General features: G+C 33.5%; 2 protein-coding genes across 5 annotated transcripts; both read left to right on the top strand.

Moving 5' to 3' along the window:
- The first annotated feature begins 6,035 nt into the window (after positions 1-6,035).
- Positions 6,036-13,896, top strand: LOC11432002 (probable sarcosine oxidase). 4 transcript variants are annotated; one of them, XR_005645351.1, is made up of 3 exons: positions 6,036-7,291; positions 9,133-9,329; positions 13,572-13,896. XR_005645351.1 is itself a non-coding variant. In XM_024779853.2 (2 exons), the coding sequence occupies exon 1, from the start codon at positions 6,109-6,111 to the stop codon at positions 7,282-7,284; it is 1,176 nt and encodes a 391-aa protein (XP_024635621.1). In that variant the 5' UTR covers positions 6,036-6,108; the 3' UTR covers positions 7,285-7,291; positions 13,572-13,896. The 4 variants fall into 4 exon arrangements, 3 of the variants coding, with proteins under 3 accessions (XP_024635621.1, XP_024635622.1, XP_003603552.1); XM_024779853.2 differs by lacking the exon at positions 9,133-9,329; XM_024779854.2 differs by lacking the exons at positions 9,133-9,329; positions 13,572-13,896 and adding an exon at positions 10,137-10,361.
- Positions 13,897-16,145: 2,249 nt separating this feature from the next.
- On the top strand, positions 16,146-17,623 carry LOC11442282 (probable sarcosine oxidase). Its single transcript, XM_003603502.4, has one exon. It carries the CDS (start codon positions 16,281-16,283, stop codon positions 17,451-17,453), a length of 1,173 nt encoding a protein of 390 aa, XP_003603550.1. The 5' UTR covers positions 16,146-16,280; the 3' UTR covers positions 17,454-17,623.
- Positions 17,624-20,444: the final 2,821 nt, after the last annotated feature.

Below are 20,444 nucleotides of genomic sequence, written 5' to 3'. Positions count from 1 at the left end.
ATATTAACAAAGTAAAACATTGATACCTTAAATGCTATAGATAAGTGGTTTGGGTGATTGCGTTTTACCTTGTTGTTACTAGTTCGATTCCCAGCAACACCCTTTTTTAATACAAATAATTTAAAAAAAAACATCAAAATAGCAACACGCCAGGAATCGAACTCACTCAGCACATACCATTGAGCCAAGAAAGAAGTTCTGATATGTTTGCGACTTATATTATATATATAATAATTTAAGTCAAGTATATGAAAAAAAAGGGAATAATCTGGTGTGGCAACTGCCACACCATGTTTCAGTGTGGATCCGCCCCTGCTCGTGTCCTGCATTACATATACATAGTCATCTAATCTAAACATAAACAATCAAGTAAACACTAATGCAAATGAGCTTCTTTTTCCAATCTCCATGTTCTTAAAAATCACATTTCTCTCTATATATTTTTTTTGACAAAATTGTGTTTTTTTTTGTACAAATGTTTTGTTATTATCAATTAAGCCGGGTCGAGCCGGACTTTACTTAAATAGGTCGAGCCTAGTTGAAAAAACTAAAGCCTAAGGTTAGCCTGTCAAAGACTTTATTTAAGCCTGACCTGACCTTTTTAAAAGCTCAATCTGCCTATTAGCCTGTTTAAAAGTCTAATTTATACTAACAATTTTAAATATAACATTTGACATACTTACAAAAAAGACTAATAAACATACATTTTCTAAAAGGTTAATAAATCAATAAAATTTTGTAAAGCATGTACATTCATTTCCCCCACTTTATTAACATATATATCCACTAAAATTTTACGGAGCTAACACGTCCATTTTGTAGAGGCTAATACATGTATACTATAAAATGTATTTTATAGAGGTTAATACGCGTGTATTATATAATATAGTAGTATATATAATTACACATAGCCTGATAGGTTTTTCTATAAGTCTTAGCCTATTTAAATTAATGAGCTTTTTAAAAAACTTGAGTCTAACCTATTTAATAAACGAGTTAGGTCGAGCCGAGCTTTAAGTAGGTCGGGTCATAGGCCCCTGACGAGCGGCCTGGCCTATTCCCACCCCTAAATAGAATGGAAAAGAGTGAAAGTTTTAACTCGCTTATCCAAGTTGGTTCGCCGCCCGCATCATTACATACTGATTAATAGTATAGTTGACAAAAAGGGTTGGATGAACGGGGTTAGACAATTTTACCAATTTTTTTGTGGTTGTTATTATTTCCACTTTAACCAATTTTCGCTCGCCTTATTTTTATTTTTTTTTACGATAATGATCACGTGATTTTGGGATTTTATGATTCGAATTGAGTTTTTTCTTTCCTGTGGGATGAAAAAAAATGAGTTTATCACCAATTCATATTGTATAATCCGAAAACCTTAAAAAGTAGGGCGTGTTCCTTGATTTTTTTTTTGGAAATGTTAACCGGTGCCTCCGAGGCACTAGCTAGGGAAGTCAAATGTAGTAATATTACATTGGAACTTGTGCATTCAAGGTCTTAAAAGTATAAAAAGTGACATTTTTAATTTAAAACTTTCTCTTTTAACTTCCTTAACCAGTGTCCGGGCACCGGTTAACATGACCATTTTTTTATTATGAACATCCCATAACACCATTTTTTAGAGGGAAAACATTTCAGATTATATAATACGAACTGTATCTGCATAAATTATGAGTTTGTTTGTAACATACATAATCAGTTTAAGGAACATATTAATCTTTATAACTCTAATCCTTCTGTTTTATGTCATTGTTAGTTATTCTTAGTAAAAAAATGCAGTTTTCGGTCCACTTGATCAGATTGCTCCGAAACTTCCCCAAAAAATCATAAAAAAAAAATCAAGGATAAAGACTCCATTAGAAGGGACTTCTTACGAGACTCCGTCCCACAAATTCCAAAATATTTAATCGTTTAGACTCATTTTTGCATTTGTTTAATTTTTCATATTCTCATAAAAATAAAAATAAAATTGCATTAGCTATATTCGATTTCTATAATTTTTTAGTGGTATTTTAATGATTTTATTTGACAGGTTTTTATTACTTTTACTTTATTTTTTGGTTGTTTTTAAAAGCAAAATTCAAAACTGCTGAAATTGGAGAAATTTTGATTCTTGATTATATATAAGCATATTTCAGATTATAAAATCAGAACTCAGTTTGGATGTTTTCGAATTTTATAATCCGAAATTCCATGGGCATTTTTGTAAAAATTATAGGGGGCTTGAGAACTGGATAAGATGGGAAAAACAAATCCATTTTTTTGTTTAGCAAACAATTTTACTATCCTTAATATTATTTGTTAAATTATATTCACTTGTTACAATCATACAACTTAAAAGGATCTCGTATGATATTTCCTAAAATGATACAACGATGAACTAAAAATATGTCAAAATTACAAAGATGACGTTAATTTGTCTTATGAAAATATGTTTCTCGTATTTTGTTAAGCATTGGTGATAAATATTCCGTCCATATTTTTTTAATATCTATATTATATATAAAGAAAACATTTAAATTATAAAGAAATAAATTTGTTTTTCTTAAATGTTGGTTCAAAATTAGTATAGTATATATCATAAAAATATTTATTTATGTTCAAATAGATTAAAGTGCAGTGCATATTTAATTATTAAGGGAGAGTTGTAATTCAAACATCTTACAGAGGAGAGGAGTATAAAGTTTACTTTTGAAATGAGAGGAGTGTATATTTTAACATAAGAGATGAGAGAAGAGGAGTGTAATTCAAACATCTTTGAAGGGAGAGGAGTGTAATTTACTCTACTTTTTATTTAAAGTGATATATTTTTCTGAAAAAGTGATTTTTTTAGTGGTAAAAAAAATGATTTTGTTTCTTAAAAAATTATAACAGATGGTCTCATAAAGCCCTTTTTTTACGGATTAAAATACACGTAACATTATAAAAAATCTGTTTATTTTTTTTAAAAGGACAAAACTTAGGTATAAATTCTTTAGATACTTTTCGTATGATTCATAACTAAAAATACAGATTTTTCTAAATATAATAAACTCTGAGAAAATCATGGATATGGATTTGAGAAAATCACGGTTAATTCGGTTTTAACCATACAAAAAACACCCAAAAAATTGTTCTTAAATTTTTTTCTTTTAAAAAATAACTTAGTTTGTTTGAATAAAACTATATAAAAGAAACGTTTGTTACAAAATTACAACCATTCTTTTTATCAGTTGTTTTTTATCTGTTAAAAGGATATTTTGTTCAATAACAAACACAAGAGTAAAATAATGCCGAGACATCAAATAATTATAATAGAGTGAATAGGAAAAAAAAAATCTGAAATCGTAACTTTCGTCAAAAACTCCCCTGACTTTTAAGAAACTTCAAACACCCCCATGAAATGGTCAAACGTTAGTCAATTACCCCCCTTCGTTTGTTTTGATTATTAAACCATATGACGTGGTAAGTAAATGTACACGTGGCACCTCCACATTGGCTGAATTTTATGCCACATCATAGAGGTAAATGACTTTTTTTCTTCTTCATCTTCTTCCTTCCACTTCATCATCTTCAACATCACTTTCATGAATGTTTATAAAAAATGCATAATTTATTTTGAAAAACTACAACCTATCGAAGAACATCATCATCATCTCATTATCAATAATATAAATTTACCATCATCCAAGCAAACTCAAAACTAAAGTAATGGAGCCATCCTTCCCCAATATCATGTTCTCAAACAAGATCTATATTTGCATCAACTCAATTATTATTTTTTTTTTAAATCTCATGAAGAACGATGGTGAAACAATTCTTTCTCTCTCAGTCTCTCTGAAAATTTAGATTAAAAGGATGAAGATGAAGCTTCATAAAATGATACATGCATTTACCACACTGAATTTTTTCCACCCTTTCATAAAATGATGCATGCATTTACCACACTGAATTTACCATAAAAAATGATACATGATATAAGCCACCATCACATAGAGTGAAGCAATGAGATGATGACGACGATGATGTTGTTTCTTAAAACAAATTCTGCATTTTTTATGAACATTGATGAAAGTGATGTTGAAGATGATGAAGAAGTGGAAGATGAAGAAAGAAAGAAAAAAAGTCATTTATCCCCATGACGTGACATAAAATTCAGCCAATGTGGAGGTGCCACATGTACATTTATTTGCCACGTCATATGGTTTAACAGCCAAAACAAACAGAGGGGGGTAATTGACTAACGTTTGACAATTTCAGAGGGGATTTGAAGTTTCTTAAATGTCAGAGGGGTTTTTGACAAATGCTACAATTTCGGGGTTTTTTTTTGCCTATTTACTCAATTTTTTCTTTTTTTTGGTCAAGCAGCCTAATGGCTAGAGAAATTCACCTTAAAGATGAATAAGTGGGGTGTCCGGGATTCGAACCCCGACCCCTGCATATATTGTGCATTATCCCTTACCAAATGAGTTAAGCTCATGGGGACATTTACTTATGACGAAATTATGTTTTTGCTGTCAATTAAGGTTTATAATTAAACAAAAAAAAAAAAACAGTTCACATTATATTCTAGGCTCAATTGCACTTTTGGCTCCCTATGTTTCAAGAAGTTGCGATTTTGGACCCTTAACTAATTAAAATACAAAACAACCTCCTATGTATCGGATCTTTGGCAGTTTTGGCCCCTAAACCAATTTTGACTCGGTCAACGCTGATGTGGCACTTCAAAGCCGCCACATGTGCATTGTTTTAATTAAAAAAAAATAAAAAAGCCACATATAAATTAAAGAATTAAATAAATGAAAAAAACAACAAATAATTAAAAAAAATAAAAAGGAAAGAAAAAAAAGGAAGGAAATTGTGTTCCAAAATTTGATTATAGCTCTTCTTCCTCTCATATCTCTCTAAAACACTGATTCAAGAATCTGCTCCATTGACAGAAGCATGGAAAAAAGATAAGTAGCTCAATGCAAGCACGATAATAAAATAATGTTCTATTGAACGGAACGAAACGAAAGTTTCGTTTTTATCAAAAGAAAAAGGAGCATATCACATGCACTTTGACATATATAAATGACATAAAACAAGGCAACTATATTAGTTGCATGTTGCTTATACATAACTTGAATAAGAATTACACCTCCATTGTTCCCTAACAATCCAATAGCATGATATATTTATCATATAAATTCTTTTTTTTCCTCCTTTACTCCGTCGTTTCCTATCTGTATATCTATTATAAACTGCTCAGTTATTTGTTAATTTGCAGTTATAAATGCAATATTATCAGTGTCAGCATGAATAATGCAAGAATATATGAATAATCTTTAATAGTAAGAATATATATATATTCTTGAATCAGTTAAAAAGTGTTTTAAAACTCATCATCCGAGACACAATAACTCCTACATGTTACCTTGTATGCATGAATAAGAACTCTCTGTATTATCAATTTGATGATCTCCCAAAAATTTAGAAACAATTGCATACTGTTTACATTATTAAAAGTATAATGATAGTTTCTATTTATATTTCCTCATCAACTCTGTTCCTGAATGTTACAACTAGTTTACCTGTGTTTGAAAAATTAGAATGCCATTTTACTTCCTCGTGTTTCTGGTCACAATTCGAATACGAGAGATATTCAATCGGAGCAAATCCATGGTGGTGATAAAGCTTCAAGATTTTGGAACAAAGGGTTTTGGAGAGAGAGAATATCAGTGTTTTAGAAAGAGATGAGAGGAAGAAGAGGGATTATCAGATTTTGAAACATGATTTCCTTCATTTTTTTTTTTTAATTATTTGTTGTTTTTTTTCATTTATTTAATTATTTTAATTTATGTGTTTTTTTTATTTATTTTTAATTAAAACAATGCACACCTGACGGCTTTGAAGTGTCACGTGACCGAGTCAAAATTGATCTAGGGGGCCAAAACTGCCAAAAATCCAATACATAGAGGCTGTTTTATATTTTAATTAATTAGGGGGCCAAAATCGCAACTTCTTAAAACATAGAGGGCCAAAAGTGCAATTAAGCCTATATTCTATCACTTCATTCTCAATTTCTCATCTTAACAATATCAAATCAACGATCACTCACCACATTCACCAATCAATCAATCAAAAAAGATGGAGTCTTCAGGTTCCGATTATGATGTCATTATTGTCGGCGCCGGCGTCATGGGAAGCTCCACCGCCTACTACGCTGCCAAACGAGGCCTCAAAACCCTGGTTCTCGAACAATTCGATTTTCTTCACCACCGTGGTTCCTCCCACGGTGAATCCCGCACAATTCGCGCAGCTTATCCTCAACAACATTACTGCCAAATGGTCATGAAATCCTACCAATTATGGGAAGAAGCTCAAGCTCAAGCAGGCTTCAATGTCTATTACAAAGCTCATCACTTTGACATGGGTTCTTCAAACGATCCAATGATTCTCTCTGTCGTCGAAAACTGCCGCCAAAACAATCTCCCCTGTCAACTCCTCCGCCGTGAACAAGTTGCCGAGAAATTCTCCGGCAGGATCGACATTCCAGATGATTGGGTTGGTCTCTCAACAGAATACGGTGGTGTTATCAAAGCCACAAAAGCTGTAACGATGTTTCAGTCACTGGCGCGTAGCCACGGTGCTGTGTTAAACGACAATGTTGAAGTTGTAGACATAAAAAACGATGGTGGTAGCGTTGTTATTTTAACTGCGAAAGGTGAAAAATTCCGTGGCAAAAAATGTGTTGTGACAGTAGGAGCTTGGGTGAACAAGCTAGTAAAGAAGATAAGTGGGGTTGAAATTCCGATTCAACCATTGGAAACTCACCTATGTTACTGGAGGATCAAGGAAGGGCACCAAGGGAAGTTTACAATTGGTGGTGATTTTCCAACGTTTGCTAGCTTGGGTAGGGTTTTATTGTATGGATCGCCAAGTTTTGAGTTTCCAGGTTTGATTAAGGTGGCAGTTCACGGTGGTAACCTGTGTGACCCGGATAAGAGACCGTGGGGGGCAGGTGTGATGATGGATGAGATGAAGGAGTGGGTTGAAGGGAGATTCTGTGGGTTGGTTGATTCATCCGAGCCTGTTGTGAAACAGGCTTGTATGTATTCAATGACTCCGGATGAGGATTTTGTCATTGATTTCTTGGGTGGTGAGTTTGAGAAAAATGTGGTTTTGGGTGCCGGGTTTTCGGGTCATGGGTTTAAGATGGCTCCTGTTATTGGGAAGATTTTGACCGAGCTTGTGGTGGACGGGGGAACTAATGAGGTTGATTTGAAACACTTTAGGATTGGAAGATTCAAAAGTGACTTCTAAGCTTTAGGTAATTTTCTTGTCTTGCATTTTTTTCTTCTTCTGAGATTAAGATTTAATGTTTCGGCTATACCTAATGCAATAATTGAGGAAAATCTGTGTTGAATGTGAATACATCTGTTATAATTGTGATTATTGGATGGAATAGTAAGTTATTGAAGTTAATTGCAATTGGAGTCTGCAAATGTATTATCGGAAGCTTGATGTTGGATTGATCTCTTGAAATTATGACGGTAGTAATAGTATTCAAAGTTTTATAGAGGATATAATAAGTTCATGAGTTAAAAGGTGTGGTTGTTTTTGGGATAGATAGTTGAGTGTGTTATGACAACTTTCTCATTGGCTGCTTGAATAAATATGAACCAGAAAAACGAAAACATCACTTGACAATTCTTAATTATCACCAGTTAGAGGTTACAAGGTCATAATAGTTATATCGGCAATGGTACAGCGCAACTCAAGTAAGATACATTTTTAGGACGGAATTTCTTTTAGTAAGGGATAAATTGAGTTTATGGTCTTCCTTCTTTATTTTATTTTTCCCGTTATTTTCAATTCTTTTATTGGTATAATAATTTATTTTGAATTTTAGGTCTACAAAATTTAAGAAATATATATACCTGAATTATCTGCTCAATCCCTTGCTATTTGAGGTTTTGTTTACATGAGTAAAACCCGCATGAAATTATGAAGGCTGTTGCTTGTTACAAGTCTATGAGTGCTTGTATGAGTACGGAAATTTTTGAAGTTTTTCCATGAACTGCATTAGATTTAAAGGTTTTTTGATGTAGAAATCCTTATGGAATGAAGCAAGACAGTGTCACATCTGCCATAAAACTACACTTACTGAATTTCATAAACCTTGTCCCTCAGTGCCCTGCTATAGTTACTTTTGAGGGAGGTATGAGGATAAAGTATTCATTTGTATGCCTGACAATAGATTGTAATGGTGTTTGAAATGCTTATCTATGCTTTAGTGCAACCTAGATGCCCTCAGGCAGACATGATTTCGCCTTTGAGGTTGGGGCTCCTCTAACCAAGATTCTAAGAGTTTCTGTGCACCGCATTAAGCAGTGACTGTAAACTTAACTACGTTATTTTCCTTTCCTTGCTATTTGATGAAGTGTTCATGAGGGGAAGTCCTCACAATATATAGTGCTTGAGGAGTTGAGGTATATAGTTGTGTTACTTGTTGATATTTGCATGAGATTATCATTTTTTATAAGCTATGATATTGTAGATTGATATTTATCCCGACAATGACTTTAGAGTTTAGAGATATCTGTCAAATTAAAGGGCCTTTAGTTTGACTGGCTGGCTGGTTACACGGAAGGTTTTGGTTAGGCATCATATGTCACTGAGGGCAAGTCCTCGGAATATAGTGCTTGAGGAATCGAGGTATATGGTTGTATTACTTGTTGATAGTTGCATGAGATTGCCATCTTTTTATAAGCTATAATATTGTAGATTGATTTATCCCGAGAATGACTTTAGAGATATCTGTCAAATTAAAGGGCCTTTAGTTTGACCGGCGGCTGGATACACGGAAGGTTTTGGTAGGCGTCATATGTTAGTGAAGGTCCAAATCAAAGTTTTTATACAAAAGGACATAGCCATGTATTGGTTAAAAAACTTCAGAATAATTCCTTATAGGCTATATATAACATTAGGTTTTTTAAATGAGTGATTAGTGGTTGCGAATTTGCACTGCATCGACTAGATAAGAGACTTGAGCATTAAACTTCAGAATAATTCCTTATAGGCTATATAACATTAGTGGTTGTGAGAATTCTTTTTAAGTCATGGCCTAAGTTAAAAGAATATGTGACGTGGTCTATCGGTAATGGACAGTTGGTACGCGCCTGTAAAAGTGGATAGCACCGGGACTGTGTATTGACAACATGCAGGTCAACATTCCAAGTAATTTGCAGAACTGTATGGTGGCGGATTTAGTGGATAGGAATGGAATGAAGGTTTGCTTGTTGATTGGCTTCCAATTAATGTCCTGCATAATTTTTTTGCTGTCATGCCTCCTGCGTCGGAGAATGGTAGTAATGTATTTTTATTTTCTTTTTGATTTGTTGTTTCTTATTTATGTGCCTTGATGCAGAGCTTCATGTCTGAAGCTGAGGGCAGGCTAACTCGATATCTATTCAATTTATTTATAGTTTCATAGTCTTATTGAAGAAAGTCATTTGTATCATAATTCATAAGTTAAACATTTCATTCAATAAATTGTGTCGCTTTATAAGACCTTCTCACTTATATACTGTTGAGGGATTATATTAATGCACTGTTCTGCGTGTGCTGATAAGCAATGTTAAATTTGAAATTCCAACCATATAGAATGTAAATTACAAAATTGGTTTGTATATATTTTAAATTTTTGACCATTTTCATGGTCTGGGATGCCAGTTCTGAAAATGTATGATAGACATTGAATTAAAGGTTTTGACTGCAAGATACATCCTCTCTTGGCCCGTAAATAAATTCCTAGTTTTTCTTGTGCAATCCTTCTCTTTCACAAAGTTTATAATCATGTACTGTTGTCAAATAGCAGCTACAGCAGTGCTATAGCACTGTAGCATAGCGGAATTTTAACAAACCGTTATTATTCTGCGGTACGTTTAGTACAAAATGTTGTCAAATAGCGGCTATAGCATTGTAGTATAGTTTGAACAAACCGCTATTTTCTACGATCTGCAATTGACAACACTGTAAATGTAATCATAATGATATGCAGTCGGCAATGTGAATAAATTAGATGTGATGGTTTAAGTAGTGTGGTATTCGTATCAATTGCAATACATGACTTTTCTGAAATCTTACCTTATTAGATCATATTTTTTTGGTAGGTATTATTTGTATGGAGATGGCGGATTTGGTCCCTGCTGTAGTAATTTATATACCTGCCACATACTTTTGAGCAGTTTCTTTCTGTTCTGACTTATATGTACAATGTCTACATCTATATTTTGTTTTGAGGCAAAACATTTCTTAGAAATTTGGGCCAACAGGCTTAGTATTTTTATGCAACTATTGGGGAACCTTTTTTGAAGGCCGCAACGTACCTTATTACATATTTACATTCTATAGCCTGTTGGTGGCTTATTTAAAAGCATTCCTCTTGTTTAGTTATTTTGGATTTGACTATTTCAAAGTTTACTTAAAAAAATGATATACCATGCATGTTCAAGCATAACATCTAGTTGCGACCGATCCTCTTTGGTTTTTGCCTTCTGGATTAGATTATGATTCTTGCAGGAATATCGTTTGATTAGTTATTGGATTTTTTATTTGCTACTGTGATTGAGGGGTCTTAGATTTTTGAGTTTGCATCGTCTACATGGCTGCCACTATTTCACCATGGAGTTTTGTTATATACATTAGTGTCTCATTCTTAACCTCCTTTGATCCTTTGATGGTTACTCATACTCTTGAGTGACAAAATAGCTCATGTCATATTTTCAGCAATCAACTCGTGCGCCTGTGCACGAAGGGGGTTGAGATTGCTATTAAAAATTCTTAAGAAGAATGTCAAGTGAATTATAAGGTTGTATAAACCATCTTTATGGCCTGCCTTTAATCAAGCTCTCTCCTTTATGGAAGTGTCTTGATCAATAGGTCATGATTTCTGTGTGGGAAAATTTCCACAAGTTTTCGTTGTCATCTGAAAAAGAACCTTCGCTGTATTTGGTCTGTTCGAGAGTGAGCTCATGATTTGTTGGAGCGTGGGTTCTCTCTCAAGCTCCAAAACAATTCAAGGCAATGCTACTTTAGTTAGTGATGCTGATGGAGCTGGTTGTTCTAATGCTCATCGATCTATCACCCAATAACCTCCATCAATTAAATGTAATAGTAAATCATGTTCCCATAGCAAGTGATAAAGCTTTTAAGCATAAGGATAAGAATTTGAATGACCAGGTTGAAGACACGACTGTGAACGCACCTTTATTCGTCAAAACTCATCTCCAACGATCCATATTTCTGGTTAGCTTTGAGTTCAATTCATTCAATGACTACCAGCAATTTAACACTTTGTTATAAAGATTATAGACTTTTGTGATTAATTCAACTCTTACGCCGTTAGATCTAAACTTGCCTGATTTTTGAGCAATGAGACTGATAGCATGCATGTATTTGGTTGGGATCAAGAAAAGGGGAATATAAGGTATCAACAACATACCAGTTGCTGTGTGGATTTGATAATCTAGTCGAACACGGTGATTGGAGAAAAGTTTGGCGGTTGGCCCGAAAGAGTTAGGGCCTGTTTGATTGACTTTTGCTTTTTAGTTTTTAAATTTTATTTTATAAATCACTTTTACAAAACACTATTTAAGAATAAAGACATGTTTGATTATCCTATTTTTAAATCAGTTTTCAGTATTTTAATTTTTTTTAAATATTTACTAAAATGCCATTAATGAAAGTTTTCCGTGTTTTTCTTCAATTGAGAGAAAACTTGAAAACCAAAACACCTTTCGGCAGTTTCCATATTTCAGTTTTTAAAACAAACAAATTACAGTTTTAAAATAATCAAATTTTGAAAGACGTTCATCAAACAAGTTTTTAAAATTTTCAATTTTATAAAACAAAAAAACAGTATTTGAGAAGCATTTCAAACAGGTCCTTGACACTTTATGCGGATAGTTAGTTAGTCATGATCATTTGTGAACTAACTATAGGAAGCATACATTGCATTTGGGAGAAGCTTTTCGTAAACATTGAGCCGAGGTGATACTTTTGAGACTACTTTACACGTGCTTGAGGGTGTGGATCCGACTAGTAGAAGATGAGTTCAGGAACCAGTTTTTTTTCTTTTTCTTTCTGTAAACTTATGAGTGGATTCATCTAATTTTAACCCATAGGAACATGACAGAGCCAAAAGATTGGTCCTCTTTGTGGGCTATAGCTTGACACTCATTGAGGATGTGGATGAACTTGGAGATTCACTGCGACAATTTTGGAAGGCCACTCCGTGGATTGAGATCGTCACTCGGGCGCCGCGACAGTATAAGCAGGTTGCTACTGCTGATGTGTTATCTGCTGCGACAGAAAACAGTCAAATTCAGGTTGGTTGGCAGCCACCTTTGGCAGGATAGATTACAATTAATTCAGACAGCGAAAGTCATGGTGGGAGGGAGGACTATTAAGAAGAGATGAAGGTGAATGGTTAAGTGATTTTTCGAAGCTGCACTGCGTATGTTGATGAGCTATAGGGCATGTTGGAAAGTTTGGAATTAGCAAGGCAATATGGTTTTCGGAAAGTAGAGTTAAGTGTTGACTCAAAGTCAAAGGTTGTGGTGCAGACCCTGTGTAGCCGTAAACCAGTGACTGACAGTGAGTGGTGTTGGGAATAGGTTTGTTGGAGCTAGATTGGGAAGTGAAAATATGTCGCACATATTGTGAAGCTAACTCCTGTGCACATGCTTAAGCAGCTTTGGGATATAGTAGTGGTTCCAAGCTCCAGCTCAAATTAGTCATTTATTTTTTGTGGATTCTATAGGGACTTTATATCTCTGAACTGTTCGTTTGGAATCCTCTTTAACTCCAAAAATAAGAAAAAATGGTTAACGATGAATGTGTACGACTGGATTTTCTATTAAACTATCTATTAGGCGCTAGTTGGCAAGCACACATAGTATTAGGTTGGATTGAAGTGTTTAGCTTCCACTAACTTTCTAAAATGTATAGATGACCGTAAAAAGTAGAATTAGTGTGCAGTTAAGCTGTTTTCTCTCATCATTCTGCAAATTGGATTGTGGCTCTCATCATTCTAACGTTTACTTTGTTTCTTTGGAACAAGAGGTTTAGCTTTGAAAATCACCACCCCAGGGGTTCTGCTTTAACCGTTTTCTTTGATTACGCTTTATGAAGCTGTTACTTTTGCTGATTCTGTTCACTTGAATAAATAAATTGTGTATACATATATATAATCTTTTTCGATGAATAAATAAATTGTGTTTGTATCAAAGGTCATTGACACATTTACTTGTAGCAATTGCATTTTAAAAAGTTACATTCTGCAACATTTTTATTGAGAATAGCTTAAGTTGTTCTCGTTTATGCTCTAGGCTAATTTAATATTTGAATTTTAAGCACATTTGAACCTTATTCTGAAAACCAGCCAGACTGTATTACTAGGATTTTATAACGGGACGGTCAAATGAATTTGTTTCCTCTTGTTATAGTTCCCGCTTTCTATTCTATTATTATCATTTTTCTTATTCTAATTCAATTTGAATGCTCTGTTTCTTCCTTAGCTCAGTTGATATTGGTTATATTTGCAGGAATTTGGAAGGTCAAAGTTTTGGTTCATAAAAATTACAGTGCAAAGGAAATTGAAGGAAATGTAAGAGGAACAAAGGAAAGCATTCTGAATTCTTAGTGAAAAGGGAATAACAACAGAAAGTGTAGGTACGGTAATCATAGTTACCGTCGTCTCTGTAATTGAACCAAAATAAACTAGGACTAGCTAGAATAACTCCAACAAAACTCAGTTGCATGGGCATGGGTTAAAGCTTAGTGTAAATTATAATTCTAATTTTTATGACAAATGTTAGCATAGTTGGTATTCCATTATCATGGCAAATGCTAATATTATTTTGAAAATAATAATTGTTCCAATGTGTAAAATCCCTTCGTTTTTTTTTCTTTTCTTTCCTTTCACTGATCATGGAGGTTGGTTATAGTTTTTTATTTTATTGAAACTTATCTGTTCATATAGATATATTAATTAATATAAGCACACACCTAGAATAATTTGCGACATATTTTTTTAGGAGAATTTGTGACATTTGTATAAAGTTAATTTTAACTTGATTCAATAAAATGTAAGGGTTTGGCCTTTTGTAATTTTAGAATGCAGTGAAATAGATGAAATAACTTTCTCAACCTACTACGTGTCATGACTAGTGTGTGTACAGTGTAGTGCTTGGTATTGTCTTGGCTTTCTGTGTGGTCCTGCCTAATCAATTAAACCATCAACGTCTAATGTGTTGGTATTAGAAAATGATCCTCCAAAACTAATCAGTACTAGTACTCGTATACGGCCATGTCCTAAATATTTGTCTTTTGTCTTCATGCGTAGATGTGTTTTTCTTAATGGCAAACAATGATAACGTTGTGGATAAAATATAATATCACCGCAATTGAATCATAATACCCTAGTTAAAATATACTTTCAGTCTGCGATATTTTTTTTTTGTGTAATGGAAACAGTGTGATTTGAACTTTGGATTTTCGATCATGCATATTATATTACTCAAACCCCTCACAACTAGTTTTCTGAATTTATGATCTAACTGCACAGTTTCATTCATTTATTCTTATTTTCTGTATTGATTTTGGTATATACTCCTATGTTAACTACACAGATGCGAATCACCATACATTAACTATTTCTATGTGAGGAACTAGTTAAGTGGATGTCACCTTCCTTGCATAGACTCTTCATGATCTACGAATGAGATTAATTGGAGAGAAAAAAATGAAAGAGATAGAAAAGGCCAGCAATCTAATTTCTGTTCTTTACCAACATATATGATGCATGCGCTAAGAAGTGTACGTAACTCAAGCAAATGTCATAGTCTTTAAATTAAGTTGATGGTGACTTTACCTTTCATTTGGCACATGAAAACCATGTTACTCTCTCCCCACAATTCTTCTCATCAAGACAAAGAGCATTGCAAGAGGTAAATAATGGGCCCTATGATATCATATCCCTTTCACCATTGAAAACAGCTAGCTGTTAGTATTAGTACCTCATTAATATTTGGCATACGAACATATTAGTCTCTGAAAAAATAATACAACTTTAATCGGCCAGTGGGACACATTAATCAGCTTCTGAACCAAAAAATTGATAATTGAATTGAATAGTTTCTTAAACGATTACGTGGATTATATATACCCAAAAAATTAAAATGATCAAGTTAGTCCCTCGCATCCTCTAAAAAAAAAAGTTAGTCCCTCAAATGTAAAAAAAAACACATTCTAGTCTTTATAAGTAAATAAGGATATCTTTTATAAATGATATTCATATTTTATTTTAATTATAATGATGTGTATAGATATCTCAAGGCCGGTTATGAGAATTTGGTGGCCTATGACGAACCTACAATTTTAATCAAATTTCTATAGTGATTTTGACGGAAGAGTTTAGGATGATAGAAGGCTAGAAATTTATAACATCACAATAAATTATAAATTGGTCACAAAGAACTAAGCCTATTACTAACAACCACACATTCTATTAGAATTTAAGTAATTATTTTAGGGTTTAATGAGCCCCAATTTTTTTTGTTGGGCCCAAATTTCACACTTATTTTTTTAGGCCTAGGACAGTCGTCTTACCTCAGATACGGCCCTGAGCTATCTCATAAGACGAAGTTCAGCAACATGTATACATTCTATTGTTCAAGAGTCTACAAAAGCAATATAATAATATGGTAAGAGCTCTCTTTCAACTTAACTCAAAATCTCGGATCAAATTCAGTCTTGAAGTGTTAAATCCCTTAAGTAAAAATTGTGTCATCTATTGCAAAACTACCTAAATTGAGAGATTAATCTCCAATAAAAAAAACCTATTCACATGGGGAAAAAAAATCATGAATAGGATACTCCAATACAACTTCAATTGCTACTCGGCTTTGTTACATATACTTTGATGAGTTTGGATTTCATCTGTCAAAAGTTAGTTTTCTGCTTGAATATGTAAGACTTTAGACTTCCGTCATTATTATTCATTACTTCAAATTGTCATATTTTCTTTTCTGTAACGTGAAAATAATTGACCACATGCATGGCTTCCACTAGTTATAAATTACGCAAAAAAAAAACAACAAATATATGTCGTGTAGTACCATGCGCAGCAAAAGAGATTCCACCCTTTCTATATATTGACATACAATTAAACAAATGCCAACACACACTGCATCAGCATCACCAACACTCAACTCCCTCAATCCTTTTCCCTTGTTAAAAACTTGATCCTATCCATGGAGGATTCTCAGTTTGACGTGATTATTGTCGGAGCCGGCGTCATGGGAAGTTCCACCGCCTACCAAGCAGCCAAAAGGGGTCTCAAAACACTCTTGCTTGAACAATTTGACTTTCTCCACCACCGTGGCTCTTCCCACGGTGAATCCCGCACAATTCGTGCTACCTATATTCAAAACCATTACTACCCTATGGTGATGGAATCATACAAACTTTGGAAAGAAGCCCAGGCCCAAGTGGGCTACAACGTTTATTTCAAAGCCCAGCACCTTGACATGGGCCCATTCAACGACCCAGTCGTCCATTCCGTCGTCGAAAACTGCCGGAAACATAAAATCCCTCACCAGCTCCTCAACCACCAGCAAGTTGCCGAGAAATTCTCCGGGAAATTTAACTTACCGGCAAACTGGGTGGGCTTGTCCACTGAATACGGTGGCATACTGAAGCCCACGAAAGCCACTGCCATGTTTCAGACACTCGCCTACAAAAACGGTGCTGTTTTGAAAGACAACACAAAGGTGACTGATATCAAAAACGATGGAGGTGTTGTAGTTTTTACCGCGAATGGTGAAAAGTTTCGCGGTAAAAAATGTGTGGTAACTGTTGGAGCGTGGGCGAATAAGTTAGTTAAGAGAATTAGCGGAGTTGAAATTCCGATAAAACCCGTGGAGACTCATGTTTGTTACTGGAGGATTAAAAAAGGGCATGAAGGTAAATTCGTAATTGGTGGTGATTTTCCAACTTTTGCTAGCTTTGGTAAGGCTTATGTATACGGAACACCCGTTTTGGAGTATCCGGGTTTGATTAAAGCCGCGGTCCATGGTGGTCGGTTGTGTGACCCGGATAAGAGACCGTGGGGCTCAGTTGTGATGATGAATGAGTTGAAGGAATGGGTTGAAGGGATATTTGGTGGGGTTGTTGATTCAAGTGAGCCAGTGGTGAAACAATCTTGCATGTATTCAATGACACCAGATGAGGATTTTGTGATTGATTTTTTGGGTGGTGAGTTTGGAAAAAATGTGGTTTTGGGTGTTGGGTTTTCGGGTCATGGGTTTAAGATGGCTCCAGTTATTGGTAAGATATTGACTCAACTTGTGGTGGATGGGGAAACTAATGAGGTTGACTTGAAACATTTTAGGATTGGAAGATTCCAAATGGCATCTAAGATTTAGGTAGGTGTCTATCCTTATGTATGTGTTCTGTCATGTGTGTTTGTAATTCATCTCTTTTCTTTTTGTAGTGTTGTGTGAGTCTCACCTGGGTGCTTGATCCCAATAAATCATAATGTGAAATAAATTTGTTTGGTTTGTAGAAAAGAATTGGATTTAAACTTGTCTTTAAATAATCGGTCTCGTTAACGAGTGTCTTTAGGGCATTCTTTAAAGATTTTAAAATAAGTAATTATTCTTTAAAAAAGTCAAATATTTTGATTTCTATTGCATTGATTATATATTTTTATAAATACTTACTACTATTTATGGTTCTTAAAAAGTGCCCCAAAGATACCGTATAACATTTCCCTTAAATAAAATTAATCAACAAAAACACGTTTATTAAAATAATGAATAATTGCATGCTAGAGTAGATCCAATCAATTATTTTTTTTGGCTGTTTCTCTCTTTTGACGGTACTAGATATCAGATTTGTGGGTATTTGCATGATTGCAATTTGCATCTATACCGTAAGTCACGAGCTCAATTCATTCATTATAAAATTCAAGAACTGCACCTTTTTACATTCTCTTTTTTTCAATTCAAAAGGGATGCAAAGAGCCATCACCCAAAGGAGAAATAACGTGCATTCTCTATGAACTTTATATAAATTGAATTTTTAGATAAAAAAAATTAATCTAATATTATGCATTTAGATATGTTATTTTAAATTGGACCAAAAAAAAAAAGATATGTTATTTTAAATTGAATTTTTTATTAAAGTATTCCAACCAAATCGTATCTTAAATTTTAAAATTTTCACGTATCAATATCATATCGTATTCACTATCCTATCAAACTAATAAAATAGATAAGAAAAAGAAAATCAAAGTGATAAAAAAATAACTTAGCATCCATGAAAAAATAAATAAAAATTACAAATCATAAAAAAGTAAAATAAAATATAGTATAATATCTCTCCTTGTTCTCCCTTCTCATCTTCGATAAGGTTAATTTCAATTCTTTCTATTAGAGAGAGTAGTGGGCATTTGGTATCGACACAAGGGACATGTATGGCTAGTTTGTAGCCACTTCACAATGCATTGTTGGTGAAACACATGATTACAAGGCATCCTGAATATCCTTGATGTGCCAATATCATTATTAATATCGACATGATCAAACTCATCCATACATATAGCACAAGTTCCAAATTCTTCTATGGATTCTTCATATCCTTCTTCATCGTTAACAAGTTCCATCTCTAGTTCATCACCAATATCACATTCTTGAATCTCCAATATCAAGCTCATAGAAAACTCACGTGGTTGTGAATTATCCGAATGATTTTCAACATCAGCATCATCATCATAATCAAAATCAATATTGTATGATTGTTGAATTGCATATGTCATTTGAGTTATTATGTAATCAAGCGTATCTAAGGTTAAGGGTTCCTTAGATAAATGTGTCAGTAGGTAAAGTCGACCCTCTTGCCTGAAGAATTTTCGGCATGCAATGGTTGGAAGGTTGTTGAAGGTAATTTCATGGTGTATGTGATTTGAGTTAGCAAAGTAATAACGAATACAGACATTGAATTTGAACAAATCTGTGGGACTTGGATGCTCATGATTCCTATAACATTCATATGGTGCCATGACCACTAAGAGGAAAATTAATTTCTTTGATTTCTATTTTGGAGGGTGTTGCACTCGTTATATATAGAAAAAGACTTTCACTTCAAGATAAGTTGGATTCAATTTTGAAAGAAAATCAATAGAATATTGTCTTTACTTTTAATATAAAACAATGTTTAATAATATGCTAAATATTTTTTTTGAGATTTCAGATTTAAAATATAGTTTATATTTAAAATAAGATATCGTTTGAATATTATTATGATTTATAATTTATATTTTTGTTTAGAATATTTTTATTTTTAGAGGAATAATGCAATATCCTTTTTTTTAATACTATATCCTTATTTACAAAAAAAAAAAAAAAAAGTACGTAATTGATATGAACCACATCTAACTTCTGAGGCCAAAACAACAAATTAAAACCCACACCAAATCAAACAACATCTAACTTCTGGGTTTTTGGATTTTGTATTTTTTTCTTTCTTTCTCTCATCTGCAAATTAAAACCCACACCCATATGAAATTTGCTTTTAATTTTCAGCAAGTTTCAAAGTCCAAATTGATGCATGTGTAAAAAATGGGTTCTTTGTTTACTAGGTGATCATTGTGCTCTATTTATTTGATTTGGTAAATTCCCCATGAATCCAATTTGATGCAGGTTCTTCAAAGGTGAACCTGAACCACCCTTTTGACAATGGAAGCTTTATTTCTTGCTCTGTTAGCAGTACAAAGATCAATTATAACATTATTTTTTAATTGAAATGACCCTTCAAATGGTTGTGGGTTGCTGGATGAAAGCCGAAAAAGATAAATTAACAGTAAAAAAAATATAAAAAAAATCAAATATATATTAATGAGCAGGTATAGAACCGGTAGCCAAAAATGATAGTAGTTTAAAACATGTATGAGACATGGCCCAATCAAAGAGAGGGTGGCCAAGGGAGAGTGTTGAAGCGTCTGCCCATAACATTGCTCATTAGAGGGATCATGTGTTAAGACATTCTTCATCCATATTTTGAGACAATAGTACTTTCTTTTTTTTGAAGGATGAGATCAATAGTACTAGCGATTAAGAAAGCCAAAAATAAGCTAACAATCCACATTAATGTTTCAAAAGTTAATGGGAAATCAACAATCCTAAACCTTAATCCTAAAAACCTATCAAATTTCTTGCACAAATAGCAATTGGTCAAGAGTAATGCAAGATCAGAGCATTTAAACTCATCCATCTTTGGAATATATATATATATATTCAGTGATTTTTCTAATATCAATTGTGTGTCGTCTCTATCATGACGAATCCAATCAAATGTTGACAAGTCATTTATCAGATTGAGATGATGTTGAATTTGGTTATGGTGCCGATAAAACG

This window comes from Medicago truncatula, chromosome 3 (genome assembly GCF_003473485.1).
Source record: "Medicago truncatula cultivar Jemalong A17 chromosome 3, MtrunA17r5.0-ANR, whole genome shotgun sequence".
Lineage (NCBI taxonomy): Eukaryota > Viridiplantae > Streptophyta > Magnoliopsida > Fabales > Fabaceae > Medicago > Medicago truncatula.
Note: the sequence above shows the minus strand (reverse complement) of the source record. Positions and strands in the feature narration are given on the sequence as shown.